General features: G+C 66.1%; 4 protein-coding genes across 6 annotated transcripts; 1 reads left to right on the forward strand and 3 right to left on the reverse strand.

Moving 5' to 3' along the window:
* Positions 1-1,375: 1,375 nt before the first annotated feature.
* CELF3 (CUGBP Elav-like family member 3) lies at positions 1,376-16,196 on the reverse strand. Of its 3 annotated transcripts, none has more exons than XR_009967661.1 (13): positions 15,907-16,196; positions 14,803-14,885; positions 13,108-13,156; positions 12,707-12,835; positions 12,429-12,508; positions 11,578-11,721; positions 9,719-9,857; positions 7,234-7,401; positions 7,086-7,151; positions 5,201-5,299; positions 4,920-5,022; positions 1,645-1,777; positions 1,376-1,556 (listed from the first exon to the last, which is right to left on the reverse strand). XR_009967661.1 is itself a non-coding variant. In XM_062633885.1 (13 exons), exons 1-12 carry the CDS (start codon positions 16,049-16,051, stop codon positions 1,650-1,652), a joined length of 1,374 nt encoding a protein of 457 aa, XP_062489869.1. In that variant the 5' UTR covers positions 16,052-16,195; the 3' UTR covers positions 1,376-1,556; positions 1,645-1,649. The 3 variants fall into 3 exon arrangements, 2 of the variants coding, with proteins under 2 accessions (XP_062489869.1, XP_062489870.1); XM_062633885.1 differs by having other exon boundaries at positions 4,920-5,063; positions 15,907-16,195; XM_062633886.1 differs by having other exon boundaries at positions 4,920-5,063; positions 7,234-7,383; positions 15,907-16,194.
* Positions 16,197-16,784: 588 nt separating this feature from the next.
* On the forward strand, positions 16,785-17,523 carry RIIAD1 (regulatory subunit of type II PKA R-subunit domain containing 1). Its single transcript, XM_062633888.1, has 4 exons — positions 16,785-16,840; positions 16,928-17,004; positions 17,192-17,238; positions 17,434-17,523. The coding sequence occupies exons 1-4, from the start codon at positions 16,802-16,804 to the stop codon at positions 17,505-17,507; spliced, it is 237 nt and encodes a 78-aa protein (XP_062489872.1). The 5' UTR covers positions 16,785-16,801; the 3' UTR covers positions 17,508-17,523.
* MRPL9 (mitochondrial ribosomal protein L9) lies at positions 17,416-19,822 on the reverse strand. Its single transcript, XM_062633887.1, has 7 exons — positions 19,699-19,822; positions 19,466-19,625; positions 19,134-19,255; positions 18,988-19,038; positions 18,479-18,580; positions 18,264-18,347; positions 17,416-17,656 (listed from the first exon to the last, which is right to left on the reverse strand). The coding sequence occupies exons 1-7, from the start codon at positions 19,777-19,779 to the stop codon at positions 17,525-17,527; spliced, it is 732 nt and encodes a 243-aa protein (XP_062489871.1). The 5' UTR covers positions 19,780-19,822; the 3' UTR covers positions 17,416-17,524.
* Positions 19,823-19,983: 161 nt separating this feature from the next.
* TDRKH (tudor and KH domain containing) lies at positions 19,984-22,513 on the reverse strand. Its single transcript, XM_062633884.1, has 10 exons — positions 22,320-22,513; positions 22,131-22,237; positions 21,844-22,033; positions 21,607-21,746; positions 21,257-21,527; positions 20,997-21,163; positions 20,748-20,920; positions 20,604-20,668; positions 20,379-20,530; positions 19,984-20,302 (listed from the first exon to the last, which is right to left on the reverse strand). Exons 1-10 carry the CDS (start codon positions 22,441-22,443, stop codon positions 20,117-20,119), a joined length of 1,575 nt encoding a protein of 524 aa, XP_062489868.1. The 5' UTR covers positions 22,444-22,513; the 3' UTR covers positions 19,984-20,116.
* Positions 22,514-23,009: the final 496 nt, after the last annotated feature.

A 23,009-nucleotide genomic window follows, 5' to 3' on the forward strand; every position in this document is an offset into this window, starting at 1 on the left:
CCCCACCCCCCCCCTCTAACAGCCCCCCCCCTCCCCCGACCCACCCCCATCCCAACTCAGCAGGTACCAAACCCCCCAAAAGGGGGGGGAAGAGACAGAGGCCCCCGCGCCCCCCAACCCCTTATTTACAGCGGGGAGCAGCGGGTGTAAACGTGGGGCTGGGGGGGGGGGGGCACCGGCCCTGGCTGGGAGCTGCTGGGGGCTGGACGGTGCCGGATGCGGCCCCGTTTTGGCTGGTGGGTGCCTGGCGCACCCCGGGTTTGGCCGCTGTGGGTCCGGGCAGAGCCAGAGGCCTCGAGTTCCCCCCCCCAAACCCCGCTGTGTCCATGCAGTGGCCTCCGGCTGCTCCGGGCTCCCGGTGTTTGGCTGGTCCATGCCCGGCTCTGGCCGCTTCATGTTCATAGAGCACCAGCACTGCGACAGCTCAGCCTCATCCCATTGCCGGAGCCTCTTGGTGCTGGAGCCTCCCAGTGTCGGAGCATCCCAGTGCTGGCACGTCCCAGTACCAGAGCATCCCAGTGGCCAGAGCATCCTGGTACCAGAACATCCCAGTGCCAGAGCATCCCTGTACCAGAGCATCCCAGTGCCAGCGCATCCCGGTACCAGAGCATCCCAGTATCGGAGCATTTTGGTACCGGAGCATTTTGGTACCAGAGCATCCCAGGTTCGATGCATCACAGCACCAGAGTATCCCACTGCCAGCGCATTCCCGTACCAGAGCATCCCAGTTTCGACACATCATGGTACAAGAGCATCCCAGTGCCAGCGCATCCCCGTACCGGAGCATCCCAGCGCAGAGCATCCCAGTGCCAGAGCATCCCAGTGCTGGAGCATCCCAGTGCCAGAGCATCCCAGTGCTGGAGCATCCCAGTACCAGAGCACCCCAGTACTGGAGCATCCCAGTGCTGGAGCATCCCAGTACCAGAGCACCCCAGTGCCGGAGCATCCCAGGTTTGGCTGCTCTGTGTCTGTGCAGCACCCAGCACCCCGCAGCTGTGGCCGTGCCCATGGGTGAGTTTGGGGGGGGGGGGGGAACTGAGGCAGGTTTGGGGGTGTTGAGGGGTGAAGCGGGGTGGCAGTGAGTGTGTGTGAGCGTGTGTGTGTGTGTGTGTGTGCTGGGGGGATCCCATTGCACCCCAGCATGGCCCCCCCAGGCCCTGGAAGGGTGCTGGGGCTGAGACCCCCCAACCACAGCATGTGCCCCCCCCCCCCCCCCAGGATCCCCCCTCTCCAGCCTGGAGCTGGTTTTGGTCCTGTTTGGTGAGAGAAAAGCTCCAAGCAGGGTCCCCCGGGGGGGTGGGGGTCCTGGGGTTGGGGGGGGAGGGTGGGTGCCCCCCCAGGGCAGGTTGGACCTGGGCACTGGGGGGTGCTGGCATCGGGGGTCCGGATCGGTCCTGGAAGGGGGGATCCATCCTTCCTGAGCGTGTGGGGGTCTGTGTCCCCCCCCCCCAGCAGGACTGAGCCCCCTGCGGGCACCACTTGGGGGGGGGGGGGGGAGATGGGGACTGCTCTGCAATAGGGAGGCACCCAAAGGTGCTGCTCCAGAGCCTCCAGACCTGGTTGGGGGGGGGGGAGAGAAATGGGGGTATTAAGCAGAGTTGGGGTGGGCAGGGGGTGCCCGCGGTGGGGGGGCCGGGGTCTCACCAGGCTCAGTACGGCCGGTTGGCATCTTTGGGCCTCTTGAGCTGCACCTTGAGGCGCTTCATCCCGATCTGGAAGCCGTTCATGGCCTGGATGGCGGCCTGGGCGCTCGCCGGGTTGTCAAAGCTCACGAAGCCTGCGGGGATGGGGACAGCGACGGGGACATCAGGGCTGGGGCGCTGAGGGGTGTCCCCAGCCCAGCATCCCTTATCCCTGGTGTTCCCATCCTCAAGTGTTCCAATCCCCGTGTCCCCATCCCAGTGTCTCCATCATGGTCTCCCCATCCCAATATCCCCATCCCTGGTGTTCCCATCCCCAAGGGTCTCAATCATTGTGTCCCCATCCCCATGTCAACATCCCAATGCTCCTATCCCTAGTGCTCCCATCATCATACTCCCATCCCCATGTCCCCATCCCAAAGGCCCTATCCCTGGTGTCCCCATCCCCAGTGTCCCCATCCCAGTGTCTCCATTCCAGAATCCCTGTCCCAGTGTCCCCATCATGGTCTCCCCATCCCAATATCCCCATCCCTGGTGTTCCCATCCCTAAGTGTCTCAATCCTTGTGTCCCCATCCCCCAGTGCTCCTATCCCATGTGTTCCCATCATCATGCCCCCATCCTCCTCCCAATGCTCCTATCCCATGTGTTCCCATTGTCATACCCCCATCCCCATGTCTCTGTCCCCATGTTCCCATCCTTGTGTCCCATCCCAATGGCACTATCCCTGGTGTCCCCATCCCAGTATCTCCATCTCAGAATCCCTGCCCCAGTGTCGCCATCCTGGTCTCCCCATCCCAATATCCCCATCCCTATGTCCCCATCCCCAGTGTCCTCCTCCCAGTGCTCCTATCCCATGTGTTCCCATTGTCATACCCCCATCCTCATGTCTCCGTCCCCGTTTCTCTCGTGTCCCATCCCAAAGGCCCTGTCCTTGGTGTCCCCATCCCCGGTGTCCCCATCCCCAGTGTCCCAATCCCAGTGTCTCCATCCCAGAATCCCTGTCCCAGTGTCCCCATCCTGGTGTCCCCATCCCAATACTGCCACCCCTGGTGTTCCCACCACAAGTATCTCAATCCTTGTGTCCCCATCCCCATGTCCCCATCCCAGTGCTCCTATCTCTAGTGGTCCCATCATCATACCCCCATCCCCATGTTGCCGTCCCTGTGTTGCCATCCTCATGTCCCATCCCAATTGCCCTATCTCTGGTGTCCCCATCCCAGTGTGTCCATCCCAGAATCCCTGTCCCAGTGTCACCATCCTGGTCTCCCCATGCCTGTATCCCCATCCCTGGTGTTCTCATCCCCAAGTGTCTCAGTCCTTGTGTCCCCATCCCCGTGTCCTCATCCCCAGTGTCCTCACCCAATGCTCCTATCCCATGCATTCCCATCATCATATCCCTATGTCCTCAACGCCATGTCCCCATCCTGGTGTCCCCATTGCAGTGTCCCCATCCCGGTGTCCCCATCCCCAGTGTCCTCACCCAATGCTCCTATCCCATGTGTTCCCATCATCATATCCCCATCCCAGTGTCCCCAACGCCATGTCCCCATCCTGGTGTCCGCATTGCAGGGTCCCCATCCCCAATATCCCCATCCCCAGTGTCCTCACCCCACTGCTCCTTTTCCCATGTGTTCCCATCATCATATCCCTATGTCCTCAACGCCATGTCCCCATCCCGGTGTCCCCATTGCAGTGTCCCCATCCGCAGTGTCCTCACCCCAATGCTCCTATCCCATGTGTTCCCATCATCATATCCCTATGTCCTCAACGCCATGTCCCCATCCTGGTGTCCCCATCCCCATGTCTCCATCCCTATGTCCCCATCCCCAGTGTCCTCACCCAATGCTCCTATCCCATGTGTTCCTACCATCATATCCCTATGTCCTCAACGCCATGTCCCCATCCTGGTGTCCCCATCCGCAGTGTCCTCACCCCAATGCTCCTATCCCATCTGTTCCCATCATCATATCCCCATCCCCATGTCCCCATCCCTGTGTTCCCATCCTTGTGTCCCATCCCAAAGGTCCTGTCCCTGGTGTCCCCATCCCCAGTGTCCTCACCCAATGCTCCTATCCCATGCATTCCCATCATCATATCCCTATGTCCTCAACGCCATGTCCCCATCCTGGTGTCCCCATTGCAGTGTCCCCATCCTGGTGTTCCCATCCCCAGTGTCCTCACCCAATGCTCCTATCACATGTGTTCCCATCATCATATCCCTATGTCCTCAACGCCATGTCCCCATCCTGTTGTCCCCATTGCAGTGTCCCCATCCTGGTGTCCCCATCCCCAGTGTCCTCACCCAATGCTCCTATCCCATGTGTTCCCATCATCATATCCCCATCCCTGTGTCCCCAACGCCATGTCCCCATCCTGTTGTCCCCATTGCAGTGTCCCCATCCCGGTGTCCCCATCCCCAGTGTCCTCACCCAATGCTCCTATCCCATGTGTTCCCATCATCATATCCCCATCCCTGTGTCCCCAGCGCCATGTCCCCATCCTGTTGTCCCCATTGCAGTGTCCCCATCCTGGTGTCCCCATCCCCAGTGTCCTCACCCCACTGCTCCTTTTCCCATGTGTTCCCATCATCATATCCCTGTGTCCTCAACGCCATGTCCCCATCCTGGTGTCCCCATTGCATTGTCCCCATCCGCAGTGTCCCCATCCGCAGTGTCCTCACCCCAATGCTCCTATCCCATGCATTCCCATCATCATATCCCTATGTCCTCAACGCCATGTCCCCATCCTGGTGTCCCCGTTGCAGTGTCCCCATCCCGGTGTCCCCATCCCCAGTGTCCTCACCCCACTGCTCCTATCCCATGCGTTCCCATCATCATATCCTTATGTCCCCAATACCATGTCCACATCCTGGTGTCCCCATTGCAGTGTCCCCATTCCAGTGTCCCCATCCCCAGTGTCCTCACCCCACTGCTCCATTCCCATGTGTTCCCATCATCATATCCCTGTGTCCTCAACGCCATGTCCCCATCCTGGTGTCCCCATTGCAGTGTCCCCATCCCCAATGTCCCCATCCCCAGTGTCCTCACCCCAGTGCTCCTATCCCATGCGTTCCCATCATCATATCCTCATGTCCCCAATACCATGTCCACATCCTGGTGTCCCCATTGCAGAGTCCCCATCCCGGTGTCCCCATCCCCAGTGTCCTCACCCCACTGCTCCGTTCCCATGCGTTTCCACCACCATATCCCCATGTCCCCATCCCGGTGTCCCCATCCCGCTGTCCCCATGTCCCGGTGCCCCGGTGCCGGTGTCCCCACCGAAGCACTTGCTCTGGTTGGTGGCGCGGTCCACGAAGACCTTGGCGGAGATGACGTTGCCGAAGGGCAGGAACATCTGCAGGATCTCGGTGTCGGCGAACTCCTGGGGCAGGTGGTAGATGAAGATGTTACAGCCCTCGGGGCCTGCGGAGGGAGCGGCGTCACGGCGGCTGCGGACCCCCCCTGGGGCACCCCAACAGCGCCCCCCCCCCCCAGCACCCGAGGGGGGGGTCCCTGGGAAGGGGGTTTTTGGGGGGGGGGGGGGTCCAGGCTGCTCTCACCTTCTCGCTGCTGCTGCTGCGGGGGGGGCGGGGGAGCGAGCAGGGGTCCCGGGGGGGCGAAGGCCGGGCTCACCAGCCCATAGGCTGCTGGGTAGGCGGCTGGGGGGGGGGGCAGGACTGGTTAGCGCTGACGGTGCCCCACAGTGCCCCCCAGTACCCACAGTGCGCTCCCAGTGCCCTCCCAGTGCCCCCAGTACCCACAGTGCCCCCCAGTACCCACAGTGACCCCCAGTGACCCCCAGTACGCACAGTGCACCCCAGTACCCACAGTGCGCTCCCAGTGCCCCCACTGCTCTCCCAGTGCCCCCCAGTACCCACAGTGCCCCCCAGTACCCACAGTGCCCCCACTGCCTCCCATTACCCACAGTGCCCCCCAGTACCCACAGTGCGCTCCCAGTGCCCTCCAGTGCCCCCCAGTACCCACAGTGCCCCCCACTACCCACAGTGCCCCCCAGTACCCACAGTGCCCCACAGTGCCCCACAGTACCCACAGTGCGCTCCCAGTGCCCTCCAGTGCCCCCCAGTACCCACAGTGCGCTCCCAGTGCCCCCCACTGCTCTCCCAGTGCCCCCCAGTACCCACAGTGCCCCCCAGTGCCCCCCAGTACCCACAGTGCGCTCCCAGTGCCCTCCAGTGCCCCCCAGTACCCACAGAGCCTTCCCAGTGCCCCCCATTACCCACAGTGCCCCCACTGCCCACAGTGCCCCCCACTGCCCCCCATTACCCACAGTGCCCTCCCAGTGACCCCAGTACCCACAGTGCCCCACAGTATCCACAGTGTCCCCCAGTGACCTCCCAGTGCCACTCAGTGCCCTTCCACTGCCCCCCAGTGCCCTCCAGTGCCTCCCGTGCCCTCCAGTACCCCCATTGCCATTCAGTGCCATTCAGTGCCCCCCGATATCCCCCAGCACCCACAGTGCCACATAATGCCCTCCCATTGCCCTCCAGTACCCACCAGTCGTCTCCATTGCCCCCCAGTCCCCCCCAGTGCCATGCAATGCCCTCTGGTATCCCCCAGTGCCACACAATGCCCTTCCAGCCCCCCCCCCAGTGCCATTCAGTGCCCCTCCAGTGCCCGCCAGTCGCCCCCAGTGCCATGCAGAGCCCCCCATTGCCCCCCAGTCGCCCCCAGTGCCATGCAATGCCCCCCATTGCCCCCCAGTCCCCCCCAGTGCCATGCAATGCCCCTCATTGCCCCCATTGCCCCCCAGTCTCCCCCAGTGCCATGCAGTGCTCCCCATTGTCCCCCAGTCCCCCAGTGTCATGCAATGCCCCCATTGCCCCCATTGCCCCCCAGTGCCATGCAATGCCCCCCATTGCCCCCATTGCCCCCCAGTCGCCCCCAGTGCCATGCAATGCCCCCCATTGTCCCCCAGTCCCCCCCAGTGCCATGCAATGCCCTCCAATGCCCCCCATTGCCCCCCAGTCCCCCCCAGTGCCATGCAATGCCCCCAGTGCCCCCATTGCCCCCCAGTCCCCCCAGTGCCATGCAATGCCCTCCAATGACCCCCATTGCCCCCCAGTCCCCCCCAGTGCCATGCAATGCCCCTCATTGCCCCCATTGCCCCCAGTGCCCCCCAATGCCCCCATTGCCCCCCAGTCCCCCCCAGTGCCATGCAATGCCCCTCATTGCCCCCATTGCCCCAAGTCCCCCCCCCAGTGCCATGCAACGCCCCCCAATGCCCCCATTGCCCCCCAGTCCCCCCCCAGTGCCATGCAATGCCCCTCATTGCCTCCATTGCCCCCAGTGCCCCCCAATGCCCCCATTGCCCCCAGTCCCCCCCAGTGCCATGCAATGACCCGCATTGCCCCCCAGTCCCCCCCAGTGCCCCCTAGTGCCCCCAATGCCCCCATTGCCCCTGTTGCCCCCCATTGCCCCACACACCTGTGTAGTGCCCCATGCCGGCGTACGCCTGCTGCAGGGGGTCTCCGGGGGCCGCGGGGCTCTGGGCTGGGGGCAGAGGAGCCGTTAAGGGGGGGTTGGGGGGGTCGGGAGGGGGGAGGGGTCGGGGGGGGGGGGGGGCTGCGGGCACCTGGGAAGGGGGGGACCCCCCCCGCGAACACGGCCTCGGGCGCCGGGGGCCCCGCGGGCTGCGCCGGTACCGGGCTGTAGCCGTTGACGCTGAGCGGGGCCGCGATGGCGGGGACCGGGGTGGCGGCCATGGCCGGGGGCGTGCTGGTACCTGCGGGCACGGCGCGGCCTGACCCCATCATCCTCCCGCGTGTCCCAGCCCCGGTGGCACCGTGACCTGGTCCCAGTGCCCCCATCCCAGTGCCCCCATCCCTGGTGCTGCTGTGCCCTGTTCCCATTGCCCCCATCCCATTGCACCCATCCCTGGTGCCACCGTGACCTGTTCCCATTGCCCCCATCCCATTGCCCCCGTCCCTGGTGCCACCGTGACCTATTCCCATTGCCCCCATCTCCGGTGCCACCGTGACCTGGTCCCAGTGCCCCCATCCCATTGCCCCCATCCCCGGTGCCGCCGTGACCTGGTCCCAGTGCCCCCATCCCATTGCCCCCATCCCTGGTGCTGCTGTGCCCTGTTCCCAGTGCCCCCATCCCCGGTGCCACCGTGACCTGGTCCCAGTGCCCCCATCCCTGGTGCTGCTGTGCCCTGTTTCCATTGCCCCCATCCCATTGCCCCCATCTCCGGTGTCACCGTGACCTGTTCCAAGTGCCCCCATCCCAGTGCCCCCATCCCCGGTGCCACCATGACCTGTACCCAGTGCCCCCATCCCATTGCCCCCATCCCATTGCACCCATCCCTGGTGCTGCTGTGCCCTGTTCCCAGTGCCCTCATCCCAGTGCCCCCATCCCATTGCACCCATCCCTGGTGCCACAGTGACCTGTTCCCATTGCCCCCATCCCATTGCCCCCATCTCTGGCGCCACTGTGACCTGTACCCAGTGCCCCCATCCCAGTGTCCCCATCCCATTGTCCCCGTCCCTGGTGCCACCGTGACCTGTACCCATTGCCCCCATCCCATTGCCCCCGTCCCTGGTGCCGCCGTGACCTGTTCCCATTGCCCCCATCCCATTGCCCCCATCTCTGGTGCTGCTGTGCCCTGTTCCCAGTGCCCCCATCCCAGTGCCCCCATCCCATTGCCCCCATCCCTGGTGCTGCTGTGCCCTGTTCCCAGTGCCCCCATCCCAGTGCCCCCATCCCATTGCCCCCATCCCTGGTGCTGCTGTGCCCTGTTCCCATTGCCCCCATCCCAGTGCCCCCATCCCCGGTGCCACCGTGACCTGTTCCCAGTGCCCCCATCCCATTGCCCCCATGCCCGGTGCCGCCGTGACCTGTTCCCATTGCCCCCATCCCAGTGCCCCCATCCCCGGTGCCACCGTGACCTGTTCCCAGTGCCCCCATCCCAGTGCCCCCATCCCTGGTGCTGCTGTGCCCTGTTTCCATTGCCCCCATCCCATTGCCCCATTCCCTGGTGCCACCGTGACCTGTTCCCAGTGCCCCCATCCCAGTGCCCCCATCCTTGGTGCCACTGTGACCTGTTCCCATTGCCCCCATCCCATTGCCCCCATCCCTGGTGCTGCTGTGCCCTGTTCCCATTGCCCCCATCCCCGGTGCCACCGTGACCTGTTCCCATTGCCCCCATCTCCGGTGCCACCGTGACCTGTTCCCATTGCCCCCATCCCATTGCCCCCATCCCTGGTGCCACCGTGACCTGTTCCCATTGCCCCCATCCCATTGCCCCCATCCCTGGTGCTGCTGTGCCCTGTTCCCATTGCCCCCATCCCAGTGCCCCCATCCCAGTGAACCCATCCCTGGTGCCGCCGTGACCTGTACCCAGTGCCCCCATCCCCAGTGACTCATCCCCAGTGCCCCCATCCCTGGTCCCCCCCATCCCTGGTGCTGCTGCACCCTGTTCCCACTGCCCCCACCCCTGGTGCTGCTGCGCCCTGTACCCAGTGCCCCCATCCCATTGCCCCCATCCCTGGTGCCACCGTCCCCTGTTCCCATTGCCCCCATCCCTGGTGCTGCTGTGCCCTGTTCCCATTGCCCCCATCCCCATTGCCCCCATCCCCAGTGCTGCCGTGCCCTGTTCCCATTGCCCCCATCCCCATTGCCCCCATCCCTGGTGCTGCCGTGCCCTGTTCCCATTGCCCCCATCCCCATTGCCCCCATCCCCGGTGCTGCCGTGCCCTGTTCCCATTGTCCCCATCCCTGGTGCCCCTATCCCTGGTGCTGCTCTGCCCTGTCCCCTGTGCCTCCATCCGTCGTGGCCCCATCCCCAGTGCCACCGTGCCCCCGTGCCCTACAGTGTTCCCCCATCCCTGTCCCCATTGCCCTCATCCCCATCCCTGGTGCCACTCTTATGTCCCCATCTCCAAGTGCCACCCCACCACATTCCCCACCCTTAGACATCCCCAGGGGAGTCCCATGCCCCCATCCCTGGTGTCCCCCGTTCCTGGGACCCCGATGTCCTCATCCCCATCCCTGGTATCCCCCGTTCCTGGGACCCCGATGTCCTCATCCCCATCCCTCCCCTGCCCAGTGCCACCTACCTGAGGAGGGGGGCAGGGGGGTGGCGATGAGCCCGTTGGGGTTGACTGTGCCCATGTGCTGCATCTGGACGGCCATGGTGGCCATGGGGCTGAGGTAGGCCGAGTGGGCAGCCACCAGGGCCGCCTGCTGCTGCATCAGCTGTGGGGACAGCGCCTGGATTGGGGCACCAGCCACCAGGGACCCCCTGGAGCCGTGACCCCCAACCCCAGCATGGGACAGCCCCACGGGTCCGGTGCCCCATATGCAACCATCACCCAACAACCCCATCCAGGGTCGTGGGGTCCATCACCTCCCAGTATCCATCACCCAACAACCCCATCCAGGGCCGTGGGGCCCATCACCTCCCAGTATCCATCACCCAACAACCCCATCCAGGACCGTGGGGTCCATCACATCCCAGTATCCATCACTACAAAACCCATCACCCAATGACCCCATCCAGGACCACGGGGTCCATCACCTCCCAGTATCCATCACTCAACAACTCCGTCCTGGACCACAGGGTCCGTCACCTCCCAGTATCCATCACCCCAACACTCATCACCCAATAACACCATCCAGGACCACAGGGTTCATCACCTCCCAGTATCCAACACCCATCATCCAAGAACCTCATCCTGGACCATGGGGTCCATCACCTCGCAGTATCCATCACCCTAACACCCATCATCCAACAACCCCATCCTGGACCATGGGGTCCATCACCTCCCAGTATCCATCACCCCAACAGCCATCACCGCAACACCCATCATCCAACGACCCCATCCTGGACCATGGAGTCCATCACCTCTCAGTATCCATCACTCCAACACCCATCACCCAACAACCCCATCCTGGACCACAGGGTCCATCACTTCCCAGTATCCATCACTACAACACCCATCACCCAACAACCCCACCCTGGACCACAGGGTCCATCACATCCCAGTATCCATCACTACAACACCCATCACCCAATGACCCCATCCAGGACCACGGGGTCCATCACCTCCCAGTATCCATCATGCAACAACACCGTCCTGGACCACAGGGTCCATCACCTCCCAGTATCCATCACCCAACAGCCCCATCCTGGACCATGGGGTCCATCACCTCCCAGTATCCATCACCCCAACACCCTTCAGCCAACAACACCATCCAGGACCATGGGGTCCATCACCTCCCAGTATCCATCACCCCAACACCCATCACCCAACGACCCCATCCTGGACCATGGGGTCCATCACCTCCCAGTATCCATCACCCTAACACCCATCAACCAATGACCCCATCCTGGACCATGGGGTCCATCACCTCGCAGTACCCATCATTCCAACACCCATCATCCAACGACCCCATCCTGGACCATGGGGTCCATCACCTCCCAGTATCCATCACTACAACACCCATCAACCAATGACCCCATCCTGGACCATGGGGTCCATCACCTCCCAGTATCCATCACTACAACACCCATCAACCAATGACCCCATCCAGGACCATGGGGTCCATCACCTCCCAGTATCCATCATTCCAACATCCATCACCCAACAACCGCATCCTGGACCAGAGGATCCATCACCTCCCGGTATCCATCACTCCAATATTCATCACCCAACAACCCCATCCAGGACCACAGGGTCCATCACCTCCCAGTATCCATCACCCCAACACCCATCACCCAACAACCCCATCCAGGACCACAGGGTCCATCACCTCCCAGTATCCATCACCCCAACACCCATCACCCGGTGTCCATGTCCATGATCAGGGGCTTTATCACCTCCCAGTGCCCACCACCAGACACCCACCACCCCAACGGTCTCACGCTGGACCACGGTGGGTCCAACACCCCCCAATGACCCCATGCCCACCCTACCGCCTGCGTGTAGGCGCTGTAGGCCCCGAACTGGAGGGCGATGGGGCTGAACATGCCCAGCTGGCTGGCGACCTGCTGCATCCGCCGCAGGCCCCGCTCCTTCTCCGTGTCCGCAAACTTCACCACCAGGCTGGAGGAGGCTCCCTGCGAGGGGCCGCGGTGTCAGCCGGTGCCAGCGGGGACCGGGATGGCAGCGGGGTGAGAGTGGGATGGCGATGATGGGAATAATGATGGGGATGATGGTGAGTGGTGAAGGGGATGGCGGTGGGGATGATAATGGTGAAAAGGACGATGACGGAGATGATGGTGGTGAAGGGGACAATGATGGTGAAGGGGATGGTGGTGAAGGGAACGATGGTGTTGAGGGTGAGGATGATGCTGGGGGGGACAGTGATGGGGATGATGGTGGGAACGATGGTGGGGATGATGAAGGTGAAGGGGATGGTGGTGTGGGCAGTGGTGGGGCCACTGCTGGGGATGCGGCTGGGGGGCTGGGTATTGGGTGCTGGGTATTGGGTGCTGGGGTGCTGAATGCTGGGTGTTGGGGTGTTGGGTGCTGGGCATTGGGTGCTGGGTATTGGGTGTTGGGTGCTGGGTATTGAGGTGCTTGGTGTTGGGTATTGGGTGCTGGGTGTTGAGGTGCTGGGTACTGGGTGTTGGGTGCTGGGTATTGGGTGTTGGGGTGCCGGGTGTTGGGTGCTGGGTGCTAGGTATTGAGGTGCTTGGTGTTGGGTATTGGGTGCTGGGTGTTGGGGTGCTGGGTATTGGGTGTTGGGTGCTGGGTTTTGGGTGCTGGTGCTGGGTGTTGGGGTGCTGGATATTGGGTGCTGGGTGCCCGGTGCCCATCTCACCGGCAGGGTGCGGCTCCCGTGCAGCGCGGCGATGGCGGCCTGAGCCTCCGCATGGCTCTGGAACTTGACGAAGGCACAGCCTTGGGGGGGGGGGCGGGGGGTCAGCACCCCAAAAGAACACCCCCCCCCCCGCCATGGGGACCAGGGCATCACCACCCTGAGCCCCCATCACCCCATGGCCCCCCTTGAACCCTCTCCAGCCCCCCCCCCCCCCGGATCCCCTCCTCCACACCCCCCAGGGCCCCCTGAGCCCCCCCCAGCCCTGGGGTGCCCCCCACCTTTGCTGGTGCCATCGGGGCCGCGCAGCACCGTGCACTCGTCGATGGTGCCGAAGGGCTCGAACATCTTGCGCACGTCCTCGTCCGCCTGCTGCTTGCTCAGCATCCCCACGAAGAGCTTGCGGTCCTCTGCGGGGACGGGGGGGGGGGTGGCACAGGGACACCCCCAAACACAAACCCCACGACGGACATCCCCCCCCGCCCTGGGGACACGGGGATGGGCTGGGACGCCAGGGAATGGGGGTGTCTCACCAAGGCCATGGATGGGGACACCCCTTTGGGGACAGACAGACCCTGGGATGGGGACACCTCCGTGGCGATAGAGATGAATGGGGTGGGGGTCACGGAGGGGTGTCCATGGGGAGGTGCTGGGGGGGTGGGGGGTTTGGGGGGGGCGGTACCTCCTCGGCTCTCACTGTCCGCCGGCTTCACCTGGATGGGCCGGTTCATCTGGGGGGGCAGAGTTAGCAGATGGGGGACCCCGCCCCCGGAACCCCAAACCCCCTGCGGGGGGGTCCCCGGGGTCCGGCCGGACACCCCCACAGGCGGGAGGTGCACGGAGCCCCCCCCCCCCCCCGCACCCCAAAGATGCTCCCGTCGCTATGGCAACCCGGGCCCTGCATCCCGTTGCCCAGCAACAGCTGCCGCGGCGACCGCCATGGGGGGGGGCCTGAGGGCCCCAAATGATACGCTAATGAGCACCCGACTCCCCCACCCCCCTCTAATTAGGGGGGGGATGAACCCACCCCCCACCCCCCCCCCAGCCCCGTAACCCCAGGAGACCGGGGGGTTGGGGGGGGCGCAGATGCCCGGTAACCATGGCAACGGCAGAATATGCTCCATGGCAACCGCCCACTCATCCCCAATTTACCCATCCCCGTTGCCCGGCAACGCCGCTGACATCATCAGCGCTCGCTATAAACAATGACGGGGATGGGGGGGGGGGGGGGCCGAAAGGGGGGGAATGGAGATTGGGGGGGGAGGGGAGGGACCCCCCCCACGACCTGCCATGACCTCCCCCCTCCCCCCCCCCCCCGGGATGGAGCCGGGATTTGGGGGTGGGGGGCGGGATGAGGGGGGGTTGACAGGGAGGGTGGATATAGAGGGAATATACGGGGGGGGGAATATGGGGAGAAGGAATAAGGGGTGGAACATGGGGGGGGCGATTTCAGCCCCGCTGACCCCAGGTGGCCCCTTTCCCCCTTCGAAAGCGAAGGTGGCTCCAACCCCCCCCCCCCCCGCTGCAGATGGTGCTGGAAATGCCCCCCCCCGGAGCTGGGGGGGGGGGGCGGCTCATTAATCCCCCTTAATCCCCCCTGGGCCGGGATCAGCCCCGAGCGGGCAGCGGGGACCGTGCACACACACACACACGGGGGGGGGGGGGGGGCACCAGGCACCCAACACCCAAATTACCCCGGGATCCCCCCAGCATCACCCCCCCACCCCGCGGCCTGGGGGTGTAGGGGGGTCGTACTCGGACCTCCCAGCCCCATGCGGTGGGGGGGGAAGCTGTTGGGGCTGCCCCTAATCCCCCCATCGTGTCGTGTGTCCCCCCCCAGCAAATCCCCCCCCCCCCCCGGGATTTACAGCTCCCAAATCCCTGGATTATCCCAGCGAAGCCAAATCTCCCCCCGGAGGCTGGCGGGGCACACACGGCCCAGAGGGGGGGCTTGGATCCCCCCCTGTTCCATGCACAGGAAGCCCCACACTGCCCCATAGCTGGGACACCCCCCCCCCCCCCCATGAGGCCTCTGCCACCCATTCGTTGTGGGGGGGAGCTGACTGTTGGAACCCCCCCCAGCACCCAGCTGCAATGGAGGGTGGGGGGCACCCAGATACCCAGGGTATCCCCCCCCCGGCTTTGTTATCTCAGCTGGCCTGGTGCCCCCTTAGTGCTAGGCCTTGCTTAGCGCCCGCCCCTGTTTGTACCCCCCCCCGGCTGATGTTTGGGGGTGTCCCCCCCTTCAAAGGTGGGGTCCCAGGTGCTCCCCAGGATGGGGAGGCCCTGGGGGGGGGGGGTTGCCACAGGGTAGGGGGGTCCCGGTATCCCAGGGGTATTCCCGGTGTCCTGGGGGGGTTCCCGTGTCCCCACTCACCCCCGGGAGGGTTTTCTGCTCGTGCAGAGCACTCTGCGCCTTCAGGGCCGACTCTCGGGCACAGTAGGTCAGGAAAGCGCATCCTGGGGGGGGGTAGGGGCGATGGAGGTGGTGCGGGACCCCCTCACCGAGGTCCCCCAAAGCATCCACAACCCCCCCGTCCATAGCATCCACAGCACCCATTTGGAGGCCAGACACCCCAAAACCCCATTTCTGCTGCCTGGGTGCCCATCACCCAGCCTCAGGCCTGCGCTGGCCTCGGCAGCCCCACGCCTGTTGTAGGTGCTGGGGTTGGGGGGGGGGGCATCCCCCGGTGGGGAGCACAGAGCCCCCAGCACCCCATGGCTGTGGCACCATCACTGCCACATATCCCCCCCCCCCCCATCACCCGTCACCGCAACCACCCACCCTGCACCGGCACCACTGCTCCCAACACCCCCCAGCACCCACACAACACCCCCAGAGCACCCACGCAACACCCGGCCGCAACCCCTCCGCCCAACACCCGCACGGCTTCTGCTGCCACAACAGCCCCGGCACCCACAGCCACGCGAATGCCACGTACGCCCTGATACACCCGACAGCCCCATACACCCTGACACCGAGCTCAGGTGTTCCCCGGGCCTGCGGCTGTACATGGGGCTGTACCCTGGGCCCGCGGCTGTAGGATGAGCTGAGGGTGATGCTCAGGGCCTCCTGAGCGTGTATGTGGGGCTGTGCTGGGGTAGCGGGGGCTGGATGTGGGGCTGTAGTTGGGCTGTTCCCAATGCTGGGGCTCTTCCTGGTACTGCAGGCTCGATGTGGAGCTGTTCCTGGTGCTGGGGGCTGTTCCGGGCTCTATGTGGGGCTGTTGGTTGAGCTGTTGCAGCTCCCAGCTGCCATATGTGGGGCTGTTCCTAACGCTGGGGGGCCGTTGCCGGTACGGGGAGCTGTTCCCGACGCTGTGTCCGGTACCAGGAGCCGTTCTCGGTACCGAGGGCCGTACGTGAGGCTGTTCCCGGTGCCATTCCCGGGGCCTGTACCCAGCTCTCCATTACCCAGGGCCGTGCCGATGCTCGGCGCCGGTGTTGCCCGTTCCCGGTCCCCGTTCCCGGTTCCCGGTACCTTTGTGCATCCCGGTGTACTTGTCCTTGATGACGGTCAGCTCGTAGATCTTGCCGAACTGCTCGAAGATCGGTTTCAGGTCCTTCTCCTCCAGGTGCCGCGGGATCTGCCCCACGAAGAGTTTGATGGCGTCGGGCTCCTTCATGGGGGCCACCGGGGGGGGGCCGGGCCCCGGGGCGCTCGCTGCGGCTCCCGGGATCGCTCCCGCCGGTGCCCGGTCGCGGCGCACACAAAGGGACGAGGCGGCCCCGGGGCTCGGCTCGGCGGCGGGGACGGGGCGCGGCGGGGCGGGGGCAGCGCTGCCCGGGGGGCGGGTCCCGGCGGGTCCCGGCGGAGCCTCCCGGGCGGCGGCACCGAGCCCGGGAGCAGGGCAACGGGGCGGGGGGGGGGGGGGGAACAGCGCCCGCCCCGCCGGCACCACCGGGGGATGCTCGGTACCGGCGAGGGGGGGCGGTCAGCGCCCGGCACGGCCCATGGCGGCCCCGGCGGGTCCCGGTCCCGCTCCCGCCGCTTTTCTTCCCCGGTCGGAACAGCACCGGGACCCGTTACCGGGAAACGGAACCGGCCACGGGGAGCTGCGGATCGAGCACCGGGATCAGCTACAGAGAACGGACCCCAGCGACCGGGACCCGCTGCTGGGCACCGGGAACGGGCACCGGCACCGCCTCGCCCCGGGGCTCGGTTGGGGCTGGGTGGAGGTTGGGGGGGGGGGGGTGCGTGCGCGGAGCTGCGCGTGCGTGCTCGTGCCCGCCGTGCGCGCACACGCGTGTAGGGGGCGTGGCCTGGCGTGACCCCGCCCACGGCGCTGTCCTCGGTGCTGAGCGCAAACCCTCGCGGTTCCCCCCCCCCCCCCCCGGGTCCTCCCGTTGCCATAGCGACGGGCCGCTCCGCCAAGATGGCGCCGCCGTTGCCCCCGCCGCCGCGGCCGCACCAGGTACGGGAGGGGGCTGAGGGGGGGAGCGGAGGGGATCCGGGGGGTCCCGTCCGGGGCACCCCCTTCCTGACCGCCTCCCCCCCGCAGCCCTCGCTCCGCCTGAGCGCGGAGCGGTACCTGCGGGCACACCCGGCTGTGGCGCTGCTGCTGAGGGGCTTCCTCAGGTGAGACACGGCCCCGATCCCCCCCCCCCCCCCAACCATGAACTGCACCAGAACACCGGGATCAGCGTGGAAAAATCCCAATCGTTACCCGATAAAAGCGCTTTCCATGTGAGAAACACCACCAAAACGGACCCTTTTCACCCCAAAACCCACTGTGACACCCCCCCCCACCACCTTTCCCCTGCAGGGAGCTGCTGCTCCAGCGGCCGGATGATGTCCTGGGGTTTGCTGCAGGTGAGGGGGGCACAGGGGGTCCCCGGGAACCCCCATGGGCTGAGGGGGACCCCACAGTGTTGGAAAGCAGCGAGGGGGTCCCCACAGTGGTGGGATGGTCCCCATGGGGCAAGAGGGGTGCCCCACAATAGTGGGGAGCAGTAGAAGGGGTCCCCATGGGATAAGGGGCCACTCACCCCCTGCCCCCCCCCTCAGTGTATTTCACGCATCCGGAGCTGCCAGGACGGATCCAGGAGGAGCTGGGGAGGGCCCGGGGGGCAGCACCCTGAGCCCCCCCCACCCCGGCTCAGAGCTGTTCCTCCCTGCGTGCTGCCAGTCGTGCCTGGTGCTGTGCCAGCCAGTGCTTGTAGCGCTTGGTCTTGGGCCGCAGGAACTGCACCACCGACATCGGCACCCGCACCGTGTCCAGCCCGTTCACCTGCGGCACCGCAACGGGACTGGGGTCACGGCACAGGCACCGCCGGGAGCGGGGACCACCGGCTGTGCCCCCACTCCCATTTGCACTCCCTTCTCCTCCCCTTTCCTGTGACCATGGGAGCTCCATCCCAAAAGCACAGCGGGGGCCGGTTGGTGGGAAGCAGGAGGGAAGCACCGGGGATGAGCAGGACTGAAGTGGGATGGAAGGGGATTGGAACCAGGCTGCCCTCGCCCTTCCCTTCCCCACACCCAGAAGTGAAGCTGGAGACTGGACCCTGGCACCTGGCAGTGATGACCTGGATTTGGAGCCATTGGGGTAATTCAGAGCAGTCTCTGCTTTCTGGGGGGAGCAGGAAAGATGGAAGACAAATGGCACCATGCAGGAGGCGTGTTTCCATGTAGGGTGTGGGGATTGGGTTGTCTTCTCTGGTTTTGGGGTGTTTTTAACACAGTCATTCTCTTCCTCACACCTGAGGCTCTGGGCTCCTTGGATTCAGGTGGGAGCACTGGCATGGGGAGGGGTTCTGGGATGCTGAGGGGCCCAAAAGGGGGGTGTGGGGCTGAGCTGGGAACAGGATGGGGGGGACACATAGATTGGACCAGCTCACCGTCACGTCACACCAGTACTCGCCCCACCGGGTGATGGGCTCCTCCGGCAGCTTCAGCGCATGGGGTGGCACGAAAACCCGCAGCTGAGGAGGGAGAGGAGACTCTGGGGAGCAGCCGGAGCGTGGGGGAACCCTTCCCGGACCCCACAACCCACTCACCCCGGGAGCTGCCAGCATGGAGGCAGCTCAGGACAGGGATGCCAAGAAGCACTCACGTTTTTGAGGAAGTGCCGAGCCACGATCTCGTTGTTGAGCTCCCACTTGACATTGTTCTTCATGCCCACCTCGAGGCGGCAGCTCTTGAGGAACTTGATGGTCTGTCAGAGCAGAGGGAAGGGGTCGTGGGGCAGGAGGAAGAGGTCGGGGGGCAGGAGCAAGGGGTCGGGGGGCAGGAGCAAGGGGTCGTGGGGCAGGAGCAAGGGGTCGTGGGGCAGGAGCAAGGGGTCGTGGGGCAGGAGCAAGGGGTCGTGGGGCAGGAGCAAGGGGTCGTGGGGCAGGAGCAAGGGGTCGTGGGGCAGGAGCAAGGGGTCGTGGGGCAGGAGCAAGGGGTCGTGGGGCAGGAGCAAGGGGTCGTGGGGCAGGAGCAAGGGGTCGGGGGGCAGGAGCAAGGGGTCGGGGGGCAGGAGCAAGGGGTCGGGGGGCAGGAGCAAGGGGTCGGGGGGCAGGAGCAAGGGGTCGGGGGGCAGGAGCAAGGGCTCAGAGCAGCCGGTGCTGCTGCACTCACCCTCTCCCCGCTCTGGGTTTGCTGCACTTCCATCTTCCCTTCCTGGTGCAGCTGCGAGGGGAAAGGGAGGACTGAGGATGACGCCGGCACGGACCCGGTTCTCCCAGCACCGTGAAGCCTCCCGCCAGGTCCCGGCGCCACCGAACCTTCTCCTCCTCAAACATCTTCCTGTTCTCCGGCGACGCGTACACGGCCAGTCCCTGCGGCAGCAGCTTGTTCCGACCCACGTGCTTCTTCACGCTGACCAGGTCCCCCCGGCTGCCCAGGCCTGCAGGACAGGGGGTGGGATGGAGCGGGGCAGCCCCCCCCCCCCCCCAACCCCTCGGGTCCACGTAAACGGAGTTTACAATAAAACACCCGAGTCAAAAGGCCCCAAAACCGCCCCAAACCACGGCGCATCCCAAGGACGAACCCCGCCGCCACGGCACGGTGCGAACGGGGCCTCCAGGAGAACGGGCTCAAGGGGGTCGGGCCGTACCCTCCACTGCGCGGGTGAGGATGAGCTCCAGCTCGCCCTTGGGCAGGTGCTTGGTGTCCTCCACCAGCCGGTACACGCGGTGCCGCCGCAGGTTCGCGCGGGGCGGCCTCCCCTCCTTGCTCAGCGGGACCTGCCACCAGCGCTCCACCACCACCGTGCCCTGCACGGGGCGAGCCGTGAGCACTGCGGCTGCGGGGCCCGCTCCCCCCTCCGGCTCCCGGTGCCGCACTCACCCGGCCGTGGCTCAGGCTCAGGGCCCGGCTCGCCGCCCGCGCCAAGAGCCCGCAGGCTCCCGCCGCTCCCGGTGCCAACATGGCTGCGCCCGTCCCGCTCCCGGCGCAGCCGAAAGACCCCGCGGGGGTTGCGCGCCTGCGCAGCGGTCGCCGCCGCTGCTCAAGGACCCCACCGAGGGTGCCCGGTGTGCGCCTGATCCCGGTGCGCGCCTGATCCCGGTGCGCCCACCCAACCCCCCCCGGTACCGGTTGAACCCCGCGCAGTGCCCAGAGGAGGCGGCCGGGTGCTGCAAAACATTCCGGTTTATTGAACGGGTGGTGATGCTTCCCCCCCGCGCCAAGAACCGTCCAACAGGGACCAGGGGGAACGGGACCGGTAACGGCTGTGCCAGCACAGCGGCACCGGGAGCTCTCAGCGTCACGCTGGCATCCCCTGCGCAGGGCAGGGGGGGACAGGAGCAGGTTTGGGCTCACCGGGCTCCGCAGCTCCGCTGGCGCTCACCAGTGGCACCGGGGCTTCCTGCTGTGCCTCCTCCTCCTCACCATGGCAGAGCTGGGGCAAGGCATGGCCCAACCGCACCAGTTCGGTGCCCACATCCAGGCTCTGCACCGAGAGAAGCGGTGGCTCAGGGCGGGCTGGGGGGGGGGCCGGGAGGAGCAGGACAGGGCCTGGGGCTCACCACACCGCCGTGCATGGCGAAGAGCTGGACACGGGGCCGCGGGCACGGCGCTGTTGGGCCGTAGCTGGCGATGCGGGCGAGCAGCGGCTCCCACATGGCGCAGTGCGAGAGCTCTGCGAAGGCGTCGAGTGCCGCTGGCTCCCAATCGGCACCTGCAGGCAGGCGAGGCCCCACGGCTCAGCACCGGGACACACCGGGCCCCCCTGTACCCTGATCCCCACTCACCAGCGGGCACAACACCGGCCAGGCTGCACTCCACAGCCTGGAAGGGCAGGCTCAGGAAGTCGCTCCTGGCAAGAGGGAAACGCTGCATGAAGGTGGCACGTGGCAACCACAGCGCCAGAGCCGGCACCGGCACACAGCACTCACCGCAGGGCGCACAGCGCCTGGCGTGGGGCCTCACCGCTGTCCCCAAAGTCGGCGTAGTGCAGGCCCAGGTTGCCGTTGTCCCGCGGGCCCAGCACGCGTGCGCGGTACCAGTTGCCGTCAGCGGCGAAGGGAGCGGCCACGATGTCACCAGGCTGCACGTCAGAGAGCAGCGCCTGTGGGGACACAGGAACGGTGGCAGGACACGGGGGCAGCGATGGGAGGTGTGGAGGGACAAGGCGTGGGGCTCACCGTGGTGCTGTGGTGCTGGTAGTACTGGCGCATCTCGGCCATCAGCTTGTCCAGCTGCAGACTGCGCTGCCCCACCAGCTGCATCCAGAACCGGTCGGGGCTTTCGGCAGCTGAGACGTAAACCTCAAGGTGCTCATCGGCATCAAAGGCAAAGTCAGGGCTGGGAACTGCAGAAGCGGTGCAAGGGAGCACCCTGGGGGGTGACCCCGGCAGCAGCACATGGGGACGAACCCCATTGGCATAATTCATGCTTCTCTTACCCTCAAATTTGGGCATGGGGACACTGGGCTCCTCCAGCTCCTCACTTTCAGCCTCCTGCTCCACCACCTCCTCAGAGGACATCAAGCTGAGCAACTCTTCACCCCAGGGCAAGCCCTCGTGCTCCTCCTTGTGCTCCGGTGCCCCATTGGGCAGCGGCTCCGGCTCCCGGCGGCTGCCCAGTGGTGCCTTGCGGTGGCACCGCGCCACCGCCGCCTGCGCCAGCTCTGTCCGGAGCACATTGTCTTCCATCAGCTTCTCCAGGATGAGTTTCTTATGGGCAAAGAGGAGAGGTTGGCGTTCAGGGAGGGTGGAGTTCGGTGCTGCCTGACCCCTCCGTGCTCCTGCTCACCTTAGCGGCCTCCACCTCCTTCCTCGTCCCCGAGAGCTGGATGCCCCTCATGGGGCAGAGGCTGGCGCTGGCCTCGCTCTCACACAGCACCCGCGCCCCCGAGCTGCGGCAGATGCCCCGCACTGTCTCCCCTCCGCGTCCTGCAGGACACAGAGCCCCGGGGACGCTGAAGCAGACGGGGCTCAACACAGGAGCCAATGCTCCCGACGGCACTGAGAGCACGGGGGGCAGCAGTACCGATAATCCTGCCGACGGCTCTCCGCGGCACGCAAAGCCGCTCCGCCACCGGCGCACTCTCTGCCACGATCTGGTGCACGGCGGCTTTCACCTGGCACACTTGGACCGGCGAGCCCGAGATGAGCAGCGCCGCCTCCTCGCCTTCCTCCTCTCCCTCCACTTCGATGCGAGCTCCCGTCTCTTGCCGCAGCTGTGGGGTGTGTGTGTGTCCGTCCCCAACCCCGGCTGCCATTCACTGGGGCTCGCAGTGAGCTGGGGCTGCCCCGGCTGCCCCCGGCACCACGCACCTTCCGGATGGTGGCTCCCTTCCGGCCGATGATGGCCTTGAGGGCGGTGCGGGGCACCCGCATCTCCACTTCCAGCTCCTCGTCCCCCACGAAGGTCTCACGCTGCTCTGCGGGTACCAACGGCACAAGGGAAGGTGAAGCAGCTCCCCCAGAGCAGCTCTGAGCCTCCCCACGTGCTGCGGCACCCACCTCGGCTCTCCCGGTACCGGCGGTACAGGATGTAGAGCACGGCGGTGCCGGCCGGGAGCCCCAGCAGCACAGCGACCTTCTGCAGTGGCTGCAGGCTGCTCCAGTAGCCCCGCGCCGTCGCCATCCCCCTGCGGGAGCAGAGGCTCTGCTGGGCCGCAGCCGGGGCAGCTCCCACCCGGCTCCTGGGGCGGCCTCAGGGCACCTGCGGAGCGGGGTCGCGCCGATGCGGCCGCCGCTTCGGCTCCGGCCCCGGCTCAAGCTCTGGTCCCGGTCCCGGTCCTGGCCCCAGCTTCGGTCCCGGCTTCGGCCGCAGCCCCGGCCCCGGCGCTCCTCGCACCGCCACCGCTGCCGCCGCCTCACGCGCCCGGCCGCCGCCAGCCCCGCCCCCTCCCGCAGCTGCCCAATCACCGCCCAGCTCCTCCCTCGCCCTACCAATCGCTGCCGTAGAGAGGCGGTGACCAATCCGCGGGCGGGCTCCCACACGAGAGGGCGGGAAGAGAGGGGCGAAGGGGCGGGGCACAGCACCGGCCTGGGAATAAAGCAGCCAATCCGCTCCGCGCGGCAGCCGGCTGGAGCCAATCAGCGAGCGCGTACCAGACCCACCCGAGTGACGGCCGGGTCTGTCCCGTCCCACAATGCCCCACGCGGGGTGGACGTGGGGTCCCGGTGCCCACCCTCCAGCGCCGCCGT

The sequence above is a fragment of the Pezoporus occidentalis genome, unplaced genomic scaffold, assembly GCF_034315485.1.
Source record: "Pezoporus occidentalis ecotype Australia unplaced genomic scaffold, CSIRO_AGI_Poc_V1 ctg406, whole genome shotgun sequence".
In the NCBI taxonomy this organism is placed as follows: domain Eukaryota; kingdom Metazoa; phylum Chordata; class Aves; order Psittaciformes; family Psittacidae; genus Pezoporus; species Pezoporus occidentalis.